The 27234-nt window shown below is 32.9% G+C and overlaps 1 protein-coding gene across 7 annotated transcripts in view; it reads left to right on the top strand.

The window, feature by feature from the left end:
* Positions 1-27234, top strand: part of CNBD1 (cyclic nucleotide binding domain containing 1) — a 634668-nt gene that overhangs the window by 13458 nt on the left and 593976 nt on the right. Inside the window, exons 2-3 of one of the 7 annotated variants that reach the window (XM_007488074.3) lie at positions 8003-8351; positions 21375-21447. The exons of 1 other annotated variant lie outside the window; for it this stretch is intronic. Coding sequence is in view for 2 of the 6 variants with exons in the window: in XM_007488071.3 (XP_007488133.1) it covers positions 19779-19818; positions 21375-21447 (113 nt within the window). In the remaining 4 variants the exon portion in view is untranslated. Of the gene's footprint in view, positions 1-8002; positions 8352-19614; positions 19819-20236; positions 20461-20498; positions 20654-21374; positions 21448-27234 lie in introns of those variants that run through there. 5 more of the 7 variants (XM_007488071.3, XM_056823344.1, XM_056823345.1 and 2 more) reach the window with 5 other exon arrangements.

The raw sequence follows: 27234 nt of genomic DNA, 5'->3' as shown, positions 1-27234 counted from the left end.
TTCCTTCCTTCCTTCCTTCCTTCCTTCCTTCCTTCCTTCCTTCCTTCCTTCCCTCCTTCCTTCCTTCCTTCCTTCCTTCCTTCCTTCCTTCCACCCACCATTCTATAAGTAAGCAGATACTTTAAAAGATGGAATTGGTGATTTTGAATAGTGACAACCTAGAAATAATGATCTCTTTGTCCAGTAAAGAGTGTATCTAATAAGGGCCAACAAAAATATATTGGTAGAGAGACTTATGGATCTGCTCAGAAGTGTTTTAAACTGAAAATGGAGGTAGAGGAAGGAGAAGAAAAATAAAAATAAATTTGCATTTATTAAGCATTCACTATGGGCCAAGCACTTGGGAAAGGGGCTGTGGATATAGAGACAAAGAAATCAAATGACTTTTAAAATTGAAATCAAAGTGCTTGTGTCCTTGTGGGGGAATATAGAATCAAATGAATAATAACAAAATATGCAAAACATAAATGCAAAGTGCTCTTTTGGTGGGAGAGGGTGAGATATAATGAACTGAGTTAAATAGGATAAGACATACACAGGAGATAGCACTTGAACTGAATCTTGAAGAAAATGGGAATTGAAGGGGGAATTGAGGAAGGAGTGAATTCCAGGTATGAGGCATAGTTTATGCAGAGTTAGAGAATTCAGAGATAGATGTGGTGTAGGATTTTCTAAAATATAGATTTCAAAAAAGGAGAATAATGTGACTTGATCCCAGAAAGCTACGTTGGAGGCCTATCTTGAAGGGTTTTACATGTCAAACAGAAGATTGTGTCTTCTATCCTAGAGGTAAGAGGGAACCACTGAAGCTTCTTGAGGACAAGATTAGCACAATAATATCCCAGCTTTAGGAAAATAAATTTGACAAGTTTTAGGGAAAGCATCTACAAACTTGACTTCCATTACTAAAAAAAAAATCTTAGAATGTATTATGAAAGAGATGGGATCCGAGAATTTAAAAAGAGAATGAGTGATCAATAAGAACTAGCACGTGTTCCCCAATTACAAATCATGTCACATAGACTTAATTTTCTTTCCTTACTGGTTTATTAGACTGGCAGCTTAGGGGAATGTTACAGATATAATTAAAATTATAACTGATATTTATACAGTGCTTTAACATATACAAAGTAGTATACATGTATTATCTCATTTGAAATTTCAGCAAAGTCTTTGCTAAAGTCTTTACTATAAGTTTCCTTACACTGTTGACAAAATAGTAAATTATGAATTAGATGACATAGTACAATTAGATTAATTCAGAATTTTTTGAGGATGATGTCCAAAAGCTAGGAGTTAATAGGTTTATATAAACTCAGAAGGAACTCTTTTTTAAAAAAAGGTTATTTAGAATATTTTTCCATGGTTATATGATTCACAATCCCCTCCTCCCTTAAGTCCCCACTCTTAGAGCTGACAAGCAGTTCCACAGGGTTATACATGTATCATTGTTCAGAACCTATTTCCATGTTATTCATATTTGCAGTAGAGTGATATTTTAACGTCAAAATCCCAGTCATATCCATATCAAACTATGTGATTGATCATGTTTTTCTTCTGTGTTTCTTCTGTGTTTCTGTTCCCACAGTTTTTTCTCAGGATGTGGATAGCATCCTGGGTCATTACATTGCTGCTAGTATAAAAGTCCATTATGTTCAATTGTACCACAGTGTATCAGTCTCTGTGTACAATGTTCTCCTGATTCTGTTCCTTTCACTGTGCATCAATTCCTGGAGGTCATTCCAGTTCATATGGAATTCCTTCAGTTCATTATTCCTTTCATGACAATAGTATTCCATCACCATCAGATACTACAATTTGTTCAGCCATTCCCCAATCAATGGACATCCCCTCATTTTCCAATTTTTTGCCACCACAAAGAGCACAGCTATAAATATTTTTGTACAAGTTTTTTTCCTTATTATCTCTTTGGGGTTTCAAACCCAGCAGTGGTATGCCTGGATCAAAGAGCAGGCAGTCTTTTAAAGCCCTCTGGGCATAATTTCAAATTGTTTCCAGAATGGTTGGGTCAATTCATAACTCTACCAGCACTGTATTAGTATCCCAATTTTGCTACTTCCTCTCCAACATTAATTATTTTTCTTTACTGTCATATTGGCCAATCTGCTAGGTGTGAGGTGGTACCTCAGAGTTGTTTTGGTGTGCATTTCTCTAATTATGAGAGATTTAGAACACTTTTTCATGTGCTTATTGGTAGTTTTTATTTCTTTATCTGAAAACTGCCTATTCATGTCCCTTGCCCATTTATCAATTGGGGAATGGCTTGATTTTTTTGTAAAATTGACTTAGTTCCTTATAAAGTTGGGAGATTAAACCTTTGTCAGAGAGTTTTGTTATAAAAATGTTCTCCCAGTCTATTGCTTTCCTTCGAATTTTGGTTGCACTGCTTTTGTTTGTACAAACCCTTTTTAATTTAATGTAATCAAAATTATTCATTTTACACTTTGTAATATTCTCTATCTCTTTTTTTTTTGTCTTAAATTCAGGAGGAGCTTTTGAGTGTAGTGCTGAACGGTTCTTTATTTAGCAAGACACTAATTTTTTTTCCTTAATAATATACTCTGAATTTGTGGAAAACATAAAGTTGGTAGAAATAAGTAGCCCGTGAATGACTGTTAGCATTTAGGATGATCGGGAAAGGGTAGGAAGATGGATTAAATCTATTATTTATGATAATAAATATAAAGTACTATACTCATGAAAAAAATTTAACTTCATAAAGACATTGTTTTATTTTTGAACAAGATGTGGGAGACATGGTCAAATTATAGTCTGTATGAATATAATCTGTGGTTTTAGTGGACTACAAGGTCAATATTAGGTAACAGTGTGACAGAGTCTGAAAAATTGAATACTGATTTAGGTTTCCTTGAGCGTTATAGTATAAAAAATGAGAGAAGAAATAGATCCACTGTACTATACTGTTATAAAAAAACTGATATAGAATACAGGAGTATATTCTATGTAGTACAATTTGAGAATAATATTACTAGATTGGAGAGTATCCAGAGGATAGTGACTGGGATGATAAGATTACTAAGGCTTATTGAAGGAACTGGGGATGTTAAATCTGGGGAAGATTAAGGGGGTGAAATGGTGGGTATGATAGATATCTCTTAAGTATTTTAAGGGTTGCTATGTAGGGGAAAAAGGTGAAATTTGTTTTGCTTGGTCTGAGAGCACAATTTTCATTCAATGAAAAGAATAACTTCTAAAAACTAAAAGAAGGCAATATAATAGATTTGATTCAAGAAACGTTTTTAAAATACCTTCCCAAGTTCAAATGTGGCCTCAGTTATAGAATAGTTATGTGATCTTGAGCAAATCATTTAACCCTGCTTGCCTCAGTTCCTCATCTGCAAAATGAGTTGGAAAAATAAAAATGACAAACCACTCTAGTATCTTTGCCAACAACGTTCCAAAAGGGGTCATGAAGAGTAGTACATGACTGAAACCACTGAACGAGGAAAGTGTACCAGGCACTGGTCCAGGTGCTGGGGATATGAAGACAAAAACCAAATAGTTCCAGATCTCATGGAGCTTTCATTTTACTACATATAATGCATATAATAATCAGTAACGAGTCCCTTAAAACTCAATCCAACAGATATTTATTAAGTAATTACTACTATATGTAAGACACTGGAGGCTGAATGACTAAAGGACAAAATGTTATGCAGTGGAAAATATTCTTGTTTCAGTTACAAATTGGATAAGATTTTTCTCTTAGACCCATTCCAACTCTAGGAGTCAATGATTCTATGATTTAAAGTTTCTTGATAACTTTTCCAAGTCCTGTTTTCCTGACTTCTTGCCACTTTCAGTCTCATCAAATGATGGCAGCTCATTAATGCCATGATAATATACATGATAGTCTCCCCCCTTTATGGGTATATAACATAAGGAAGACAGTGCAAGTATTACTTTCATTTTATAAATAAGGGAACAGACGCAAGGGGGTTAAGAGACTTGCGTCTGGTCCCTTAGGCTTTTAGAGGTGGACCTAGAACATTAATCTAGATATTCCAATTCCAAGGCTAGTTATCTTTTCTTTATATACTACACTGCCTCTCTGGCATCCTCTGCTATATAGCCCAGTCAAATCACTTGGGCATCTGACTTGGCTTCTCCTCCACCTACTTTCTGCTGCTCATCTAAAGGGGTGAGATTGCCCTTTTCTAATTCTTCAAGCCCAAGAGGTCATTAGATCAAATGATTATGTCATCTATTACTCAGGTCATCATGTAATATTATATTATAGAAAAATCATCATAGTAAGAGTCTTGCTTTACCATTTTATAAATGTCATCATGTATAATATTAGTTCATGTGAAACTAAAGAATCCAAGGGCTTTGCTTTTATACATTGTATTTGCTTTGAATAGGTAAAATGAGACTTAATTATGAATCAATGTTTTAAACTGTATTAAAATTAAAGCAGTAGAAACATGTATATAGTAATCAGTTTTCATTATAAATTTTCATACTTTTCAATTTTATATTTGGAAAGTGGCATCTGTCATTGCTGATTAATTTTTAGACCACTAAGGATTCATATAAAGTCAAATTTCATCCTTCAGAAACCTGAATTTAAAACAGTATTAATTTAAGCTCATCAAATTCCAATTCTTTATTATTAGAATCCAGTAATTGACTAAACTTCTAAAAGATTTACAAATGCATCAGTTGACTAATTTCTTAACCCCTTTTTTGGGTAGAGGAAACTAGCACATATTATGATAGTAAGTGATTATGTGCCAGGCATTGTGCTAACCACAAGAAAGGCAAAAAACACAGGCCCTGCCCTCCAAGAGCTCACATTTTAAGGGTGAGACAACATGCATAAAATAATAAATTGTACATATAAGATTTATACAAAAAATCTTGTACTGCAGACTAGAGGAAGTAAAAGATAAGTAAGGCATAGATTCTACCATCAAAGGGTATATAGTCTTGTAACATTGTAAATGTACCTATAATACAAAATAAAGAAGTAGAAGCAGTAGTACATGTAGTGTTTTTCATTTGTGACTTGGTATCTGCAGCACTTAGTATAATGTCTTATATATACTAGGTATTTTAATAAATGGTTGGTTTTTTTAACTGAATTGAGTTACAATACAAAATACTATTCAAAGTAAAAGGAAAGATAATACCTTCTACCTGGGAGGAATGATGGAAAACTTTATATAAATGGCATTTGAGTTGAACATTGATGGAAGGCAGAGTTGATTTCATTTTTGTCTTGGTCACCTATCAAGTCAACAAACACTCATTAAGCATCTACTAAGATCTTCATTACTTCAAATCTACCAATTTATCCAGTCCATCAACTGGCTGTCCTAAATCCTCCAGCAATATACCTGGCAAGTAACCATTCTTGGCTTGAAGACCACTAATGTAGATATTCTTATCTAAGGTTCATAGAACACATTTCACATGGTTAGTGAACTTCAGTGGGGAAAATATTACATCTTTAATTTTATAAATCCCTAACTCTAATTTAGCATATCCTCCAATAATTGAATAAAAAACATTAATCTGAGAAATTGACAGAAAAGGTTTTATCAGATCACCAAAAGAGTTTAGTAACACACTCACACACATACACAAATATATAAACACTCCCTAGAGAATAGGAAATAACTACTTCTGGGGCTACTCATTCCACTTTTTTTGAAAAAATAATATTTAGTCAATTTAGAACATTATTCCTTAGTTACAATAATTTTTTTCTCAGCAAGAAGAGATTTATGTAGTTAACTAAAAAATAGCCAGCCCTAGATGATTTTTTTATGCCATCAAAATTACATAAGTATTGGACACCATTCAAATTAATTTGTGCCTAGAAGATGAAGGAAAAAAGGGAAAATGTGCATTGTTTACCCACTAAATATTAATTCTTCTTTTTTTTTTGATGGATCTAAAAATGTAAGAACTATGTATTATTTCCCTCCCTCCCCTTTTCCCACATACCCACAGCGGATGCGCAATTTCATTGGGTATTGCTTGTGTCCTTGATCCATGTTGTTGGTGTTTGCACTAGGATGATCATTTAGAGTCTTCATCCCCAACCATATCCCCTCAACCCATGTATTGAAACAGTTGTTTTTCATCTGTGTTTCTACTCCCACAGTTTTTCCTCTGAATGTGGATTGTGGTTTTTCTCATAGATTTCTCCAAGTTTACTCATTCCACTTCTAAATGATTATAATGAAATACTTTCCCAGAATAAGGTCTAAATCTAGGACCAGCATATAGAATAATTCTATTAAGTTTTGCAGAGTGGAATAGAAGTAAGGAAGGAAGGAAAGAAGAATAGAAAGAAGTAAACAAACATTTCTTAAATGTGCACCATATGTCAGGCACTGTGCTTAGTGCTTTATATAGATTTTTCTCACAATCTTCACAACAACCCAGAAAGGTAGGTGCTGTTATTACATCATTTTATAGTTGAAGAAACTGAGGCAGAGAGGTTAAATGACTTTCCCAGGTTCATATAGATAGTAAGTATTTAAGGTTTTTCGGACTCTAGGATCAGTACTCTACCCACTGTATTACTGAACTCCCTGAGTTCTTACTAGTGTTTAGTTATGGTTCTGGTCACATAACTTCATTTCTCTGGGCTCTGGCTTTCTCCTCTATAAAAGGAGATTAGATTGGATAATCTCTTAGGTTTCTTTTACCTGCATATTTTGATATATTCTATTCCTTTCTAGTGCTAAAAATTCTTAATTAAATTGAATGCCCATTACTTGCCAGAAATATATTATGTGAGTGATACTGAAGAAGCTAAAGAATTGCTACATTAGTTAAGCAGAAATAATCCATGTAAATACATGGAACATGGCAGTTGTCACTAAACTATTTTATCACAAAATATTTTAATGTGTGTATTCCCATAATTGTATAATTATAAATGTATAAATTATATCTGTATACTGATATATAAATATTTAATAAATAATTAATAAATAAATTAAATAAATATTTAAAAACTCATACAAAAATAGAAATAAAAAATCAAGCTACACAAAATAATATTTATTCCTAGATTTAAAAGCTCTTTTTCAACAACCCAAATGGACACCAGAGAATAGCAAGGAGAAATAAGATCTTCTTAAGTGAACAAAGAAATAGAAAAAAAAAACCAACAAAACAGAAAAAACAAGAGATTTCTTCAAGAAATTTAAAGATATAAAAATGTAAAAATGGGCATGATTAAAGGACAAGAATGGTAGGTATTTAATAGAAGCAGAAGAAATTAAGAAGCAATGGCAAGGATATACAGAAGTTATAGATGAGAGATCTCAAAATCAACAATAAACATGAGGTTGTGGTTTTATAGATCTAAAGCCATATATGCTGGAAAACAAGTCAAATTGATCTTAGGAAGCATTGGTGACAATAAGGCTAGGGGAGATGACAAAATTCTAGCTGAGTTATTGTATTCAATATGCCAGAAAATCTGGAAAATTCAAGAGTGGCCACTGAACTGTAAAATATGAGTTTATGGCCCAATCTTAAAGCATAGAAATGCCAAAGAATGTTCAAATTACTGACCAACTGCATTCATTTCACATATCGGCAAGGTTATGGTTAAGATTCTGTAAGTTAGTTTTTAGCAATATGTGAACTGAGAACTACTTGAAGCTCAGGCTGGTTTCCAAAGAGGCAGAGGAACTAGAGGCCAAATGATAAACATTTGCTTTATTATGGAAAAAGTAAGGGCATGCTAGGGGGAAAAAAACTGCATTCATTGATTACCCTAAAGCCTGTGACTGTGTGAATCATAAGAAAATGTGATGAGTCTTCAAAGAGATGAGAGTACTAGATCATCCTACTTATTACCTGAGGAACCTGTATCTGGCTCAAGAAACAACAGCTAGAATTGAACATGGAACAACTGACAGGTCTAAGATTGATAAAGGAATATGACAAGACTGCATATTGTCACCTTATTTATTTAACTTAATTGCAGAGTACATCATGTGAAATGCTGGATGAATCAAAAGTTGGAATTAATGTTGCTGGGAGAAATATCAACAATTTTAGATATGCATATGATACTTCTCTGAATGAAGAAAGTGAAGAATTAAAAAGTCTTTTGATGAAGGTGAAAGAGGAGAGTGTAAAGACTGACTTTAAATTTAATATAAAAAACCCTAAAGATCATGACAACTAGTCTCATCATTTCCTGGAAAATAGAGAAGAAATAGAAGCAGTGTCAGATTAATTTTGGACTCAAAGATGACTGCAGCCATAAAAATGAATAGATACTTGCTCCTTGAAAGTATCATGAGTGAACTTTAACAAAAAGTCAAACTGAGGTACGTTTCTCTGAGTAAGATGTCATCTTATTATCAGAGCTAGCAACCTGAGAATGAGATGGGGCAATAGTTGCCTCAGTTTCTAACTAAAGACCTGGAATTGAAAAAGCAAATAATTTTTTTTTATCAGTGTACTACAAAGAATAGTACCAGGAAGTTTGCATCATGAGGCAGTGGACAAGATGATTGGTTATAAAAGTGAGGTGAAGGGAACAACATGATTGGTTGAAAGGATGGTGGTAGTGATGGGTTAGCAATGACCTTCTTCTTCTTCCCTGTGACTAAGAAGTGCCCATTGTTTGAGTCCAGTTGCAAAGTTTAGAGAGAATGGACAAGACTTTTGGGACAGCAAACCAGACACCTTTGAAGGATAGCTTGATGGTGTAAAGATATTAGATTTAACTCCTTTATAGCAAGCTGCAACCTATAAGGTTAGCTACATTCTTTGAGTTAAGAACAGAATAATGATTAGCAAGAGAACTGGATTTCTAAATCTAACCTATTTATTACAAACTGGCTTAATTCTGAATTAAGTTCAGAGATAAATCACTCTGACTCAGACAATTATAGGGGAAAATCAATTAATTGGAAATAGAATCAATAAAAGTGATATAAATTCAATTTAGACTTTTCAGTTCCTCCCTTTGATCCACAAGAGACAGTGATATCTCATCAATCCCTTATCTCTAAGTGACTCACTCTTGTGATATCTCTAGCAGTCATTACTAACAATTCAAAGACATCAAATTTTTCATTGTAACTTTAAGAAAGACTTTAACACTAATGCAAAGTTTAGAAAGCATTATAAGGCAGAGGGCACTAAGTGTCTATTCACTAAGAACATGAAACAGGCTATTTCTTGCAGCTAAGTAAACCAAGAGAAGAGATTCCTCCAGTAGTCATTGAAGAGAATAAGATGGTAGTGTCTCTGGATCTGGTATAGGACTGTAACAATTTCTAATGATTAATTACTGTAAGAATACCAAGCTAGATTGACTTTACCACAGGTTATAGTAAGAATCTCTAAAACCAGGGACTAATATGAATGAGGAAATTCACGTTTCAAGGTTAACTTAAAGAAAACTCAGCAGCCATTGAGTTTATGAAGTAAAAAGCCCCCCACCCCCAAATTACACTGATGTTAACATCACCAAGTCCTCTTCTATCCTAACCACTATAGCATCCATTTAATAAGCTCATTTCATCTTGGTTCCCAATTGTCCCAAGTATCCATTTGGTCTTTGGGAAATTATCTTCTATTGGGCATTCTGGGGGAAGCTCTGAAGGAGTTTCCTCTTCAGTAGAATTACTTCGCTGGTTCTATATCACTTATAGAAATTCTTAATGTGCCTTCTAAAATATTTTACAAAGCACATCTCAATACAGTTTAGTATGGCTTACTAAATTTTACTTCTCTAATATTCAGTTCATGTGGTAAAAACCAACTTAAACATCGTGATTCTAAACTTATTAGCACTAAAACTATAAAAAGTTAAATTAGGAACCTGTAGTTCACTTGAATCTTCAGAGAATTTAAATTCTTAAATATCCCTTCATGTTCCTATCATTATTTAAACCCTGTACCTGAAGTAGGTACGATGAATGACATGCTGAAGAATCCTAAAAAAAATGTTCATGGGGATCTGACTTATAAAATGAGCCTTTCTAGTCAATGACCACATTTACTAAAGTAGATATGCAAGCTATGGCTAAGAGTGATTGTCTAAATTGGCATTGATGCTTTTATCATTTAAATCCTTGTAATGTAAGCTGGCCAATTGCTATGTTGATATAGTAAGGAATTAAAATACCAATTTAAAAAAAACAATTTGTTTGAAGGACCACAGAAGGCAGAACTCTGAAAGTCTTTTAAATATTTGAAAATCTTTTAAGATACACATATAATTTGATCTTGTTGCACTCTTAAACATTTTCCATCCAATTTAGAATTCTGAAATTATTTATTATTTAGTTTCTTTAATTTTAATAACAAATGTCCACATGTTTTCCAAAGTTATATGATTCATTCCTTTTTTCCCTCCCCCTTTCTGGAATTGACAAGCTATTCAGTCTGGGTTATACATATATTATCAAGCAAAACACATTTCCATATTACTCAATTTTGTAGGTGAATAACCATATGAAACCAAAATTACCCAAATAGTCAAATGATAAATCATATGTTATAATCTGCATTTATACTCCAATAGTTCTTTCTCCAAAGACAGATAGCATAGACTTTCAAATTTAAATACCAATTAATTTCACTTCAATTCCCCTTTTAGGAGAATTAAAGACTGATAAGGATCTAATGTTTATATAAAAACATAAGTAACAACATTCTCTTTAAGTAGATGACCATTAGGCCATAAATAAATTTAATTTAAAAGTTAACTATACTCCAATAGTAACAAAAGGCTTATGATGAAATGTGTAGATTTACTACATATTTAAATCCAAATTGTATACAAAATAGTGCATATCAAATGAGTTGTCATAATAAAATATATTTGCCTTTTAGGAAAATGCTACATAGAGTTGTTAATCCCACATTAAATGATAAACCCAAGTAAAACAGACTTTCCCTTTGAGGTAACACAAAATAATCTATAAATTATTCTCTAAGGTTACTGATTAAACTGGAATTAGTTTTAAAATTAAATTGAAGATGCTTATGATTTAATCTTATTAATTAACTGATATTTTGGTCCCAAAACCTAATTATTCCCATTAACGTAATTATTTTATACATAAATATACAAATATTAACAGGCAGATGACAAGTCCTAGTATTAGTCTGTTTAGTAGTTTAAGATATTGAAATGACTATAAGCTCAAATTGAAAATAGGTAACATGAATGCTAAGGTATCACAACAACAAGATTGATTGTATTAAAAATCACACTTCAACTTGCCTTGTTTAGAGAGATTTGCTATGAAGTAAAGGAGGGACATAATTTTAACAGCATCAATATTGATCCCCAAGGCTCAAGTCCAAGGAAACAGAAAGACTGTACACAAATATAATAGGATAAAGCATCATTAGTACTGTTTGATTTCAGATAAAATTCACAGCTAAGTTTTTGAACAAGCAATTATTCATCAAAATTCCACTTTATCAGTAGGGTATCAAACCCAGGCTCAGAATTTAACTGGGTGAGAAAGATTCCTGTTTAAAAAGGAAGTAAAACAATGAAGAAACTGAGTCAAAAGGATTCTTCCTTTAGTCATGCCAAGGTCATCCCCTCAACCTTTCCCACAGAGACTTTCCATTGAGCAGACATCCCACAGAGCATCCCATTGTCACATTTCCCTTGAATGGTGAATTACTGGCTTAGTGATTAATCAGATGTACCTAAAATAAAAATTTTAAATAATATCAGATTATAGTCCCATGAGATTTCACCCCATATAACAAGTTTTATTAGTTCATTAGGTTTGGCTAATGTTGTTACTCTTCTCATGTTGTTGCAATACATGAACTAAAAATAAAAATATGTTCAACTTTCTTAAAATCACTCAGTATTGTTTTGTTTTGCTCATTCCATGTCTCCAGTTTAAACACATCATGGTCTAAAATCAATCAATAAAATAATTATATTCTGCAATTTCACATAGACAGTGATTAAATTATAACTTACTCAAAAAGTGTCCTAAAAAAAACCCTGACAATAATTTAAAGAGCAACAGATAGTCATCACTTAAGATATTATATATTAATCCCCAAAACAAAATAAAATATTTAAGACTGTAGTTTGTTAAGAACAAGTTGGTACAAGATGTAACATTAGTATATGCTATTTCAGGTATAACTCCATACAAATTATCATCACATAAGTAACTCTTTACTACAAATTACATAGACATTCTCCTTCCTCTCTTTGTCCAGGAGTGTTGTAGAAAATTTATAGGTCAAAATTTGTGTTTGTAAATAAAGCAGTTTATAATTTCCTTTCCTTCCAACATCTCCTTCCCTTTCTCCCAGGGCTGATAAGGTGTTATGCTATTCCTCAAGCAGGTTTACAAATAAGGAGAAATTTTACAAAAGTCCTTTTCCTTCTCTTTTTTTTCCCCCATGAAGTACGCATCTGTTATTTTTCCCTTTAAAAAATCCAATTAAATACTTACTAGGTTTAAAACTATGAATGTAGCCTCTTAAAAACTAATTAATAATTTCACAGTATCAAAATCAGAATGAACAAAACTCTCCAAAGATATAATTTTATCATCCCTTAACAGAGTTTCTTACATAATAATTTCCCAGAATTTACAGTATAATAAAATTTGAAAATAAGATAATATTCACAATATGAATTTAAAATAGAAAATTTATTACTAATCAGATGATATTAATATAGTCAAATGTATTTCTAAATCATCTAACATAGAAATTCATTTGTTCTATTGCAAATTGTTTTTAAATTCATATCCTGCGTTTGGAAAGGCATTATGATGCACAAAATACATTTTAATAAAGACCCAATTAACAACAACAAAAAAAGAACATGCACATAGGCCAAATGAAAGCAAATAGACCAAATGAATCACAAAGCAAAATTACCAGGATATATGTCTGTATATATACATATTATATAATAACAATATAATATATAATTCTGTATTATATGTAATATATCCATATCTGCACATATTTATTTACATACATACATGCCTTTTTAGGCCAGTTCAAGATATACTTGGTTAAATGTTGTGTTATTGTTAAAATACCTTACTCTACTTATAGAACTTGTTAGGTCTTAGAACTCTTCATTAAACAGATGAGGACCTTGTAAAGAGATCTCTGCTACATCAAATTCATAGTAAAACATTATCATTATCTAATGTATTTCTAAAGGAATAGTTTTCAATAATTTAACATCAGTCTTTAAAAAATTTAATCTATAACCCAAATCCCATATTTCTATTAAAACAAAATTTCAAATTTATGTCAGGCACCATCTTTATTCATGATATAGTCTGAAAAACTTAGGTAACATGGTTTGGTTTAAGATCACATAGCTAACAATTTTTAAGATCAGGCAGCCAACAAATTTTCCGAGACCAGAGGGTAACTTAGGTCTGTCTGGTCCATGTTTTTACTGCCTATGAGTCTGTCCTAATATCAAATAGTAGAATAAATTCTGAGCATATGCTGAATTAGTTTGAGTACATATATGAAAACTTTTAAAGTTTCAAAAAGAACATTTTGCTTCCAGTTTACTTTCCTACCTTTTATAACTATTTACTCTCAAACCAAGGTACTTAAACAAACACATAAAGTTCTTCATATCCTTATTTGAACAAAACCTCAAACTCCTTCAAGCCTCTTTTCAGTATAAATTTTCTTTTTTATACCCTTTCCATGACCTCTTTTTTCTTTCATATTCTTATCTTAAACTAGCTTTTATTTTGTTCTCTCTCCCATGTTCTTTGCATTATTGAATCCTTCCTTTTTAAAAAAACATACATTTTAAAAATACATTTAAACAAAATGATTTATTACAATCTTGTTCCTTAAGTTGTATCTCTGCCATTAATATATATATATTGAATTATTGCTAATTCTGTTATTCTCTAGCCCTCCAAATCCATTAAAGCATCCTTAGTAAATATAAAAACTTTTAAACAGCTTATAAAAATCTGATCTATAACAATAAATTTTGATATATTATTCACAGAAGCAACATGAAGCATTTTTCCAAATCAAATTTTACTTACATTTAAGTTGCTCCCTTAAATAAACTTCCTTTTTTTAAAGGAAGGAAGTAAGATAATTCTTAAAATTCAAATACAGAATTTATTACAAATTCAGGCTAGGGTCTCATAGTTTACAGCAAAATTACTCTTTTTCAGAACACCTTTTTTTCAAAAAGTTATTCCTAAACTTATCAGTATTTAGTTATAATTTATTATATTCCTAAGAATGCAATTAGACTTTTAATCAAACCCATTTATTTTTTGGTTGTGGTTTTTTTCTGATGTATGTAAACTTTAATTTACATAAACTTGGAAAGAGTTACAATTAGGCAGGCAGTTTCTTAGTTCCAGATCTATTTTAAAATGGAAAATTGCACCCAATTTTGTTTTCTTCAATATGAAACTTCATTGCCACTTGCCTCAAATTTGCCTCTATAACCAGTTAAAGACCCTTCTCTCCTAGCTTATTAAAACAATAAATCTATCATTTGGTGGACAAAGAAGGAGAAGATACCTGACTGTCATTTTCCCTGTAACATTTTACAGCTGTGGTCTCAGTTATCTTAAACAAATTCTAAAGAAAGTTAACCCAAAATGTGCCAGAATAGTTCAGCATTTATGAAATAAAACACTTGAACAATTTAGAGAATCAGAGTAGAGAACTTACATTTTATTCATGAATTTTGTCTTACATTAGTTAAAAAAGATACAAAACAAAAGCTCCCTCTTATCTTGTCTGTCTCCTAGACTTTGGCCAGAATCTGAAATTGAGATTCTTTTTCAAGTAAAAGTTCTTTCAAAAGTATATAAGTTCCCTTTGGTTCCCATCAGATAAAAAAGTCTCAAACACCAAGTCATAAAACAAATGTATAGACAAAAAATCAACAGAAAACATTCAAAGGCTTGAGGTAGTAATCGATAATGTTTATTTATAATATGTGAGACTTCAGTTACTAGCCTCCTGAATATTATATCTTTTTTGCTTGACAAAGAACATCCTCTGCTCAAAAAATGACTGGTTCGTTTCATCTAAATTCCACTTACAGACCTTAATTGTTGCTATATTCAGTTTGGACCTTATTAGAAGTCTCCAAATACGATGCCAAAGATACACAGGGACACGTTGACATAAAGAAATCTAACTCTTAAGAGATTATCTTCCCCATAAGTCAAGTGCTCTTCTTTTTAAATATTAGATACCTAATAAACACCACCCCCCCCCAAAAAACCCATTTAACTTAATAAGTGCATAAAAATTATGTGCAAACTCACAAAATCCACATAGTTTACAATTTGTTTTAAATATGTAAATTTCCTTCATGTGCTAATATAAATACCCTCTGCTTTTGAGTTCCCTTTGGATTTCTTTACTTGGATTCCCAATCTGATGAAAATACCTCTCCTGGATATTCACAGTTATACTGATTAACAAACAAAACAGTCAAAATATGGTAGCTAGAGTCAATAAACTCTAGTACAAAGTCTAAGCACTTTATTAACCTGTCACTAATACCCTCAGGCAATGTTTTAGGAAAAGACTCATAGATTTTATAACAAACAATAATTCTCAAGAAGCAACTAAAAATACACAAAGTTGTCTCTCAGAATCATAAAATGTGAGGACCCTACTATTAATAAACATTCCTAGAAAACAAATACTAGTAACAAATTCCCAATTTTACAACCAACTATATATGATTGCATCTGTTATCTTTATTAGGAATCAGGAGATAGTAAAGATGTGTACTTAACATAAGAAAATGTACTACAGGAGCTCTTATGTTAACTCTCTCCTTATCTATCATAGTTAACAACTAGGACTAACTACTTTTCTTTTTATTTTTTTTGAAAATTTTATTTAATTAATTTAGAATATTTTTCTATGGTTACATGATTCTTGTTCTTTCCCTGCCCTTCCCCAACCCCATTCTGGTAGCCAATGCATAATTCCTTTGGGTTATACATGTGTAGGACTAACTTTTCTAACACTCTAGTTATCTATATTTCCTAAAGCACTGTATAAGATTAATTACTTTTATACTAAAAGATATAAAAAGAAATTAACCAAAATAATGCAAGTTAAACTCTTTAGTCAGGTACTGGATTTTGATCCTTTTTATTACTCATTTTCTTCCCATGGATTTATTCATCTCATTACACTCAATATCATAGTGACTAACTATGTATTTCCATCTACTCTGTTCCTCCTCACTGTTTGTCCTTCCTTTTTTTTTCTTTCTGCCATATCCTTACTCAGATGTCCAATTTTCTTTGACTAATACCGCTCCAATTCAGACCCCTTCCCCCAAATCCTGACTTATTCTCTTTTTGTCCTACTAGTTCCAAATTGTCCCAATTTTTCCAGAGGTCCCTCTTTTGTCTCTTGTCTCTTACCTTTTAATTCTTGTTTTATCCACCTTAAAAAACCTCTTCCTTATCCCTACAGCTGTGCCATCCTACTTGATATGAGTTCCATTCTAAAAATCTTTCACCTATCTTATCCCCTCTTTCCCCTCACCTTACCCCTTCATACCTCTTGATGTGCATTTTCTTCTCCAATCTCTCCCTTATCCTCCCTGCCTTGTCTCCTGTTTCTCAGTATATTAAAACTTTTTTTTACCCTTCTAATTGTGTATGTTGGTCTCTCTTATCCCAGGTCTGATGAGAATAGGCTTCTAGTACCACCAGTCTTCCATCTCTTCCTCCTCTTCTCTGTGGTAGTTCCTCTACTAATTTTTCCTCCATAAAAGATAGCCATTGCACCTATCATCTCCTGATCTATTCTACAACCATTTTGGCTCATTCCATTATATTAACTTGATCCCAAGTCTTCCATCCATACATGTCCCTTCAAAATACTCAGGCAATGATACCATTCCCAGAGTCCATTGATATTTTCCCATGTAAGAATCAAACAATTTGACTTTTTGAGTTGCTTATGATTAGTTTTTCATTACCTTTCCATATTTCTTATAGATTAAATTTTCTGCTGAATTCTGCATTTTCCCCTAGGAATAGTTGAAAGTTATTTAGTTTATTGAATTTCCATTTTTTTTGCCTTTCATAATTATGCCCAACTTTGCTGGATATGAGAGTCTTGGTTGCCTGAAGATTCCAGTGGCATCCTCTGGGTTAGAGACTCCAAGGACTCAGCAAACAAAGTGAGATTGATAACCCTCCCCTCAGGCCTTACCTTGTTGATTCCACTCCTGGCCTAGGTGGGACTGAGGCCAAGACAGCCAGAAATCTTCCTCCCTATTTTCCCCAGGCTATTCAGCTTCACTTCAGACTCTTTTGTGTTTTTGCAGCTTTTAGCTTTCATTCTGTGGAGTTATTTTTGGTTGTTTCTGGGAGTATTAGGAGGGTGAGAAAACTTCACACTCAAATCTACCATTTTCCCACAATGCTTCCTCACATGCCTTTGTTTTTTCAGAATCTCTTCTTGAAAAAAGAAAATTTCCCCTTGAATAATCCAGTGACTCTTTTTAGAAAATGAAAAATCTAACTATAATACTATTAGCCTTTTGGACAGAAGTCTCTCTGGGAAACCAAAAAAGTTCTCAAAGAATGTACCAGAAGGGATTTTTTTTTGTGCAACATACCAGCTATTCCTAAATTGTCACACTAAATGCAAATAGCACTACAAGTACTTCCAAATAATGGGTGCTTACCTTTACCCAGTCAGAATTGTGGAATTTGAGATGGTAAGAAGAGACTGATCTCTATTTATAGTCACCTCAGGAGAAGCTTCCTTTACAGGTGAAAAGAAATCTCACTAGGAAGAGCTTAAGAGTAAAGGGAGACCTAAGCAGAAAAACCAACCTATTGATTGCACTAAAACTTTCACTAGTCATATTTAATAGAATGGTAAAGGAATCATGCTTTTCTGAGAAATACACCATTTAATTATCAGGGCCAGTAATGTAAAGATAAGAAGGGTCAATGACTGTGTCAGTTTTTAGCCAGACCCACAGTCTAGGGTAGGTGACACCATGGGGTTTGTGGACAAAAATATTTGTTACATAGCCAAGGCAAAGGGAATGCCATGCTTAGTTGGAAGTTTGGTGGTAATGCAGGGCTAGCAATGACCTCCTTGCTACCTATGACTAAGAATATGCATTGTTTGAATCCAACTGCAAAGTCTAGAGATAATGGACTATCTTTTTTTGGACCAGAAATCCAGAATCCTTGAAGGATAGCTTGGTAGTATCAAGATATTAGACCCAATTCCATTAAAGCAAGTTGTATTCTCTAAGGTTAGTTAAATTCCCTGATGCAGGAATAGAAAAAATGATTACTAACAGAGTATTGGATTTCTAAACTTAACCCATTACAAGCTGACTGAATGTTGATCTAAATTTAGAGATAAAAGTACCTTGACTTAGGCTGTTATAGGACATAATTTAATTGAATATATGATCAATAAAAATGATGTAGGGATGAAAACATGTGCTTTGTCAAATGTTTATTTGGATATATGATTAGGGGTTTTGGTTTTATAAGATTACTCTTACAAAAAGAAATATTATGGAAATAGGTTTGAGTGATAATGCATGTTTAACCTATTGGAATTGCCTGGCAACTCCAGGAGGGAGGAGGGAAGAGGGCAGGGAGACAACATGAATCATGTAACTTTGGAAAACATGTGTAAATTTGTTATAAAATAAAGATAATTTTTAAAATATGATGCAGAATCAATTTAAACTTCTCAGAAGGAAAGCTATGGCAAATCCGGATAACATATTAAATTAAAAATCAAAGACATCACCTTACTGCCAAGGGTCTGTATAATCAAAGTTATGTGTGTGTGTGTTTTTTAAGGTAGTTATGTATGGCTGTCAGAGTTTGACTTTAAGGAAAGCTGAGAGGCACAGAATTGATACTTTCAAATTGTGGTGTCAGAGAATACTTTTGAGTTTTTTCAGCAGTAAGGAGATCAAATCAGTCAATATTTAAAGAAATTATTTCAGACTACTCATTTAAAGGACATACTGGAGCTGAAACTTAAATATTTTGGCCATATAATGAGATGACAGGACTCATTGGAAAAGATCTTGATGTTGGGAAAGAGTGAAGGCCAAGGGAGAAGGGGACATTAGAGAAAAATATGGATAGAAAGTGTCATGGAAGCAACAAACATAAGCTCAGACAGATTATGGGAGATAGTGGAGGATAAAAAGAATTGGTTTGCTAAGAGGTCACAAAGAGTTAGACATGACTGAATGAATTAATAAAATAATAAATAAAGTACTGAAATAGTCAATAGAGAGGCACTAGTGTTGGCTAACTAGGGAAATTGACATAGTCAAAATTGAATTTTGGGAAAATTAGTTTTGCAGCAGTGTGCAGGTTGGAACTGAGTGAGAAGACAATGGGTAAGGAGACCAATTAGGAAGCTACTGCAGTAGTTCAGGCAAGATGTGATGAATGTCAGAATTAGGGTTGCTATTTCATGAGAAGCAAGATGGGGAATGATTTCAGAAGTATTGCAATGACAGAAATGGCAATATTTAAAGTAGGGAAATCTGGAAGTGAGGTAGGGAAAATGATTAAGTTCCATTTTGGACATTCCGTTGAGAATGACAGTTTGTGCTGTTGAGACTATATGTAGAAACAATAATCAAACCCATGGGAGTTGTTGAAATAACCAAATAAGAGTGCATAGAGAGAAGAGAAGGTCCAGGAAAGAGTCTTTGGGAATATCCATAGCTAGAAGGTGTGATATATGTGATGTTGCAGAAAAGGAGTCCATGGCTGAGTTGTGACACAGGTAGGAGAGAGAAAGGTGGTAACAATACAAAGGAGAGATAGTATCCAGAGAAGAAGGTGGTCAGCAATATTAAATGTTGCAGAGAGGTCAAGAAGGATTATTGTGGATGAAAAAGGTCATCAGATCTGGCAATTAAGGCATAATCAATAACTATGAAGAGAGCAATTTCAATTCAGTAGAGAGCTAAGAATGAGTAGGAGTTGAAAACCTGGGAGAATGGAAGTATGGTGGTACTCTTAATAGAAAATAGTGAAGCTGGGAAGAGATCTGGATCTAATTGAAACCCAGGATGACTGAGAATGCTTCTCAATATTTCCAAATGAAAAATGGTAGTGGAGGAGAGGGGAAGAGAGAAAGAGAGAGAGAGAGAGACAAAGGGGGGGGGGAAGAGAAGGGACAGAGAGAGAAGAGAGAGAGACAGAGAGAGAGACAGAGAGACAGAGAGAGAGACAGAGAGAGAGAGAGAGAGAGAGAGAGAGAGAGAGAGAGAGAGAGAGAGAGAGAGAGAGAGAGGCAGAGAGAGAGAGAGACAGAGAGAGACAGAGACAGAGACAGAGACAGAGACAGAGACAAAGACAGAGACAGAAGAGAAGACAGAAGAGTCTGGTGGAAAGGGCTTACTCATTATCCATCGCCCAAAAGGTAGAATGGGAGTGACTGGGCTAGGATTGGTAAATAACTTGCCTTCCATACCTAGATAGGGCTAAATTATATGTTGCTTGTCCTGAGAGGCACATCCCAGTCAGACACTGAAGGTCAGATCAGTTGTGGAAAAGCATGCTATAACAGTATTGGAGATAAGCTCACTGTAAGATTCACCATGAAGGGTGGGCAGGTAGGTGGAATTCAGTTCATCTTTCTCCCTTTGACTGGCTAATCATATAATATTTGGGGTTAAGCTAGAGTCTTCTTGTGGTCATTCCATTCCCCCCTCTGGACATCACAGAAATAGAGAACATGGAAAGAAGATAGTGTACAGTTAAGAGTAAAAATTGAATAGTTCCCTTTCCTTCTGCAAGGACAAGCAACCTTCTACTATCTTCAGTTTCAAGTAACTTTCCTTTATCTCCCCATGGAAAGACTCCTGGTTTAGGCAATATTATTTCTGCATAGTATTATAAATTTAAAAAAAATCTGAGAGACACATCTGGATACAGTATTCTCAATGAACCACATCCAGACTGAGTTCAAAGGTCACCTCCTTCACAGGCTTTTCCTCATTTCCTGCAACTGATAACCTGTGGTTTCCCCCCCATTCTCTTGCTCCAACATATTGTATAATGCAAGTTGCTTTTTCTTTGTATCTTCAGTACTCAGCATCTGGCATGTAGTTGGTATCTAATAAGGGCTTAATGAATTAATTCAATGAATAAATGAGTGAAACAATTTTTTACCAATCTACTTGCCCAATTCAATAATTCATATAAAATTAATGCTACTAATATTTTGACTCAATAGTTATTGAATTTTCTACATATGTTAAATGGTTACACATGTAACTATTTTTATATAGCTCCAGAAAATCACTCACGGTAGAATTTTTCTTTTTTTGGCAGAATTAAAATCTCCTCAACAAATTGATTATGAGCAACTAGAAAAGTTATGTGAAATCAAAGGACTTAAAGCTGGGTAAGAAGAATATGCTGACTTTTAAATTTATATAGCTTAAGTAAATAGGGCGATATTTAATTTGGGCAGAGCATATAGGAATACAGCAATTATTTATTCTTACCTCATTTCTTTAGAATAAATGCCATTCTTTAAGTAAATAATTTAGTAGGGAACAAGGTTATTATGAGCTTGGTAATTCTAATATTCAGTGTACATTGAGGTAATATGAAATTGTGAAAATAGGTTTACTCTTGGGGTCAAGAAGAATTGGGTTCAGCTCTTAATTTTGACATGGGTAAGTCACTTCATTTCCTAGTGTTTCAGGCAAATCTCTAAAACTATAATTTGGAGAAAGTTGTTAACTCTGTATTCAGAGGAAGTCATCTACATCAATTAAATTACTAGTCTGGGCCCAAGCATATATTTATATTAGAGAAAGCATTAGGATATGGTCAAAAGAACATACTGAAGTAAATATGAGTATAGCACTGTAGAATAAAAAGGGTGTCCTTTGATTTCGGATGTCTGTCTTCTCAACAAAGCAGCCAGGATTCATAATTTCATAGATATAGACATGGAGAAGTATTGAAAGTCTTTTGAAAAGTATGATATTTGGTGACATATTTTCCTTTCAAACTGAAAGCATCATACTGTTTTCTTGCTTTTTCTTAGGATGTCTAAGAAACTTGAAACCTGTTTGCCTAGAACTGTTATTCAAAGGAAAAAGATGATTAAATCATTCCTACGGAATGGGGAAAAACAGTTAACTAACCTCTTTGGTTCCTTAAATCTTAATAAATAAGATAATTTTTTATTGCTTTTGGTTAAAAAAAAAGATGACCTCTGTCTGTGTTTATTAGAAACAAGTTAGGGCAAATGCATATTTGTGATGTCTTATTATCTGGAGAGCTAATGATTAATTTAACATGGTTTGAAAATAGGAACCGATTTTGTTTGCTTGATAGTCTAGTTTTTTCTTGGACAATATGCTTCAAATTTTACTTTATAAGTATCCTGAAGATGTTTTCTCCTTGTCAAAACACTTTATATCCATGATATAGACATTTTGCTTGACTTATTTTGTAATTAATAATAATAATAATTTATATTCATATAACATTTTAAAATCAACAAAGTGTTTTGTGGGTTTTTTTTTGGAGGGCGGGGTGTATCACTGTGCAGCAGTACCTTAATTATAATTTAAAATCTTAGACAGTTCTCTGGAGGCACTAAGAAGTTTAAGATCATAATCATGATATAGACAGAAGCAGTACTTAAACCCAAGTCTTGCTGAATCTGAAGCAGGCTCTCTATTTGTTGCACTATGCTGTCTCTGGGTTTTACATGTCTTTGGTATGGGTATTTCTTCCAAAGGAACAAATTAAAAGTCATCTCTTCCTTTTTCATCATACTTGATTCTTGTCCAGGTTCTCAAATTCTTTGCAAAAGAATATAAAGTGCTTTTTTTTTTTAACTTACCAAGGATAAAAGTGGAACTCAGTGCTGCCTATCCATTTATTACCTCTTACTCCTTTCCCACAATTAGCTCCCCTCCTTTTAAATATATTCATGATACTACCATTGAGCCATATATATGGCTTGTGTCTATCACATGTATTTCTCTATTACTCTTTATTGTTGAGTCATTTCAGTCTTGTCTGACTCTTTGTGGCCCAATTTGGAGTTTTCTCAACAAAGATACTGGAATGGTTTGCTACTTCCTTCTCCAGCTCATTTTATAGATGAGGAAACTGAGGCAAACAGGGTCAAGTGGCTTACTTGGGTCACACAGCTAGTAAGTGTCCGAGGCCAGATTTGAATTCATGAAGATGAATCTTCCTGATCCCAAGTCCATAGCTCTATCCATTGTGCCACATAGCTGCTATTGCTGTTTGAGTCACTCCAAAATTTGATACCTTTGTGATTGCTGCATTACAAGCTTAGTAACCATCCAAAACTGCTGGGATAATATTTGTATTAAAGCAATTATTTTTTTGTTCTGGAATAGTTTAGGATTGTATAAAAGCACTTTACAATTCTCAATATAATCTAAGCAATTCTTTTCCTCCTGTATAAATCTAGACCCAAATATTCTCTCTTTCCAACGTTTCTTCCAAATGCATTTACTTATACTCAACTTAAAAGCCTTATTATCTAATTGAATGCCATAGTCTAGAAAATGGGCATTTTAGTCACTTAATTTTTCTTTTTTGAATTGTTACACCAGTCTCTTTTGATTATTCATGGGTGTAATCAAGAAGGTCCTGCAATGTTATGGGGCTTAATGTAATTAACAAAACATCATTGGTAAATAGAAGCATCTGTAGGATGTTGCCCTCTTTATGGAATCTCTATTCCATTTGGATTTTGTACAATATATCCTCTTGAGCACTGGAAAACACCTTTTTGAAGCATATAGTTCCCTTTCTTGTGCCTTACATTGCCATTAATAATGGGAGGTTTGCTCATTCTCTAAGGTTACAATGATCAAAGAACCTTAAGATACATATAAAATGACTGCTTGCTGGAGGAGAAACTTTGATGTATTTTGTTTGCTCTTTGTTGACTTTTGATGGCAATATTAATCCAGTGCAGCAACAATTATTTTTAAGTCTCTATTTTGAGAATAGCATTATGCTAGCTGTTGAGGGACCAAAATTTAGCTATGATGAAGCTTAAGTTCTGTTGTTTTGTTTTATTCTCTTTCTATCCAAGAGATAAATATTGTAAGTGTAATTACTCCAAATTTCAGATGAACATGAGACTTAGATTAAAATGTGTCTTTCTTAAGGTTACATGGATAATCAATGAGGGAACTGACACTTAAAATTAGGTCTTCTGGGAAGGTAGGATTCTTTTCACTGTACTATCCTGGCATGAAGAAAAATACTTTGTCACATAATAAATTTCCTGTGCTCCCAAGAATCAAATAGGTAAAAATTGGATCTTCTCTTTACAATTCCATTTTTACTTGTCCCTATCAACTAACAAAAATATACTGACTGTTTTTCACAATTAAAATATGAAAATAGGTCTTCAAGATCTTCCTAAAATATAACATATAAGACTAAAGAGATAAACCAGGGCAAATGCTGAGAAAATAAGTTTTTTCACAAATATATTTATTTAATCAATCAAGAAAAACATTGCCATTATTATGTACAAATCATCAGTGAATAGGAAATTTTGGACAAATTAGGAAATTTAAAAAAATCAGGAAATTGTACAACTCTTCTAAGGATCCCAAACCTCCCTGAAAATAGTAGTTCATTTAAAAAGTACCAATATTCTGTTGGCATAGTATGGTGGTGGGTACTGGAAGATACTGAAGAATTAAAAATGAGTATCATTGAGTATCATGAGAGAGTAATGGAGAATTGCAGGGTGAATGTGAATAGACTACAACATATAACCAGCAAGGAACTTCAAAGAAGAAATAGAGCAAAAGACTTGGGAGTCACAGGGATGCAGATTTGAGTTCTATAAAAGGAAAATACTTTACAATAACCAGAGCTCTTTAAAATTGGAATGGATTGACTGGGATGGAAATGGCTTCCCCAGAACTGAAGGACTTCAAATAGCATATAAACATCTATTTTCAAGAATGTTTTAGAGAGACTGATGTTTCATGAATTGATGATTTTAATATGCCTTTGAGAATAGGATTTTATATTCAACAAAAGTAGTAATGATTTACAATCTTAATCTAAAGTTCAAAATTAATTCTTATGAGGGACCCTTTTAAGAATGTTGTATTTTAATTTATTTTGTTAAACATTTCCCAATTTCATTTATTTTTTAAAGCACAGACCTTTAATTATTATATTTTAGTTCCAAGTTCTCTTTTTCTCAATCTACACTGTCCTCTTCTCCATCCGATGTGAAAGCAAGAAAAACAAAAATCGATGACAAATATGTAAAACAAATTCCAGCATAAACTGTATTAAAAAAGATAAAAATATAAAAATGTGTTTCAATCTATACTCTGGCTCTATCAGTCATCTGTCTGCAGGTATATAGTATAGTTCATCATGTGTCCTTTGGAATTTTGGTTCATCATTATTTTGATCAGAATTGCTAAGTCTTTCAAAGTTGATTTATTTATAATATTGCTCTAACTGTATAGATTGTGCTCCCAGTTTTACTCACTTCGTATTTTCTGTCAGCTCATAGAAGTTTTCCCAAAAACCTTTATCATTTCTTATTACACAATAATATTCTAATACATTCATATAACATAACTTGTTCAGCCATTCCCTACTTAAACATTCCCTTTGTTCTTAGTTCTTTGCCACCCTAAAAAGAACTGTTACAAATATTTTTGTATATATGGATTCTTTTCCTCTTTCTTTGGTCTCTTTGGGATATAGCTTTAGTAAAGTATTGCTTTGTAAATGGGCATGCACAGTTTTTCATTTTCTAACATTTCTCTAGCATTTTAAATTTTCCTTTTTTTGTCATCTTAAACCATTTTGAGAGGGGATTAGTGGTGCCTCAGTGTTGTTTTAATATGCATTTCTCTAATATGAGACTCAGAACATTTTTTCATATGACTACTGGAAGCCTTAATTTCTTCTTCTGAAAATCAATTCATATCAGTTGACCATTTTATCTGTTGGTGAATGGCTTTTATTCTTGTAAATGTAATCTAATTCCCTATATATTTTAGTAAATAGATTTTCATTAGAGAAATCTGCTGCCAAGATTTCTCCCCAGTTTCTTGCTTTTCTTCTAATTTGAGCTGCATTGATTGTGTTTTTGCCAAACTTGTTAATTTTTTATAATCAGAATGATCCATTTCTTCTTCAATGAAGAAGAAATTTTCTATCTTTTGTTAGATGGTGAACACTTCCCTTAAATCCCATAAATCTGGCAGATAAATTCTTCCCTGCTCCACTAATTTGCCTATGACATCATTGTTTATATTTATATAATCATATACAAGCTTTGAATTTATTTTGGCATACAATGTGAGATATTGGCCCTTGCTTAGTTTCTGTCACTTTTCCCAACAGTTTTTGTAGTTTTCCCATACCACAGGTCAGATCTTTGGGTTTATTAAACTTTAGCTTATAGTGTTTATTTGCTTCTATATATTATATATCTAATTTGTTCCACTGATCAACCACTCTCTTATCTAGTACCAAACTCTTTCAATGATTACAGTTTCTTACTATAGTCTGAGATCTGGTAATGCTAGGTTTCCTTCCCATTTTTTTTCATGGATTCTCTTGATTTTTTTTATTTTTTTCCTTCAGATGAATTTTGTTATTTTTTTCTGTCTCTTTAAAGTAAGTTTTGGTAGTTTGATATGACAGTGAAAAAGTAAATTGATTGAGGAGTACTGTCATGTTTATGATATTGTCTCAGCTGGCCAATGACTCACTAATATTTCTCCAGTCATTTAGATCTGACTTTATTTGTATGAATATAGTTACTGTATGTGTCCTGACAGGTAAACTATCAAGTACTTTATACTGTCTATAGTTATTTTTTAAAGTCCAGTAAAGCATTTTATTTTATCTAAATTTTTTTCAATTAAATGTAAAACAATTTTTGATGACTGTTTTCTGACATTTTGGAATTCAGATTTTCTCCCTTTATCTCCTCCCAACTCTCCTCAAGATAATAGTCTGATGGAGATTATAGTTATACTTTCATGCAATACATATTTTCACATAGCTCATGTGGTGAGAGAAGATATATTACACATACAATAAAAATCTCATGAAGGAAATATAAAGTAGAAAATGGAATGTTTTGATTTGCTCTCACACTCCAATAGTTCCTTGTTTGGCATTTTCA

The sequence above is a fragment of the Monodelphis domestica genome, chromosome 3 (assembly GCF_027887165.1).
Source record: "Monodelphis domestica isolate mMonDom1 chromosome 3, mMonDom1.pri, whole genome shotgun sequence".
Classification (NCBI taxonomy): domain Eukaryota; kingdom Metazoa; phylum Chordata; class Mammalia; order Didelphimorphia; family Didelphidae; genus Monodelphis; species Monodelphis domestica.
Note: the sequence above shows the minus strand (reverse complement) of the source record. Positions and strands in the feature narration are given on the sequence as shown.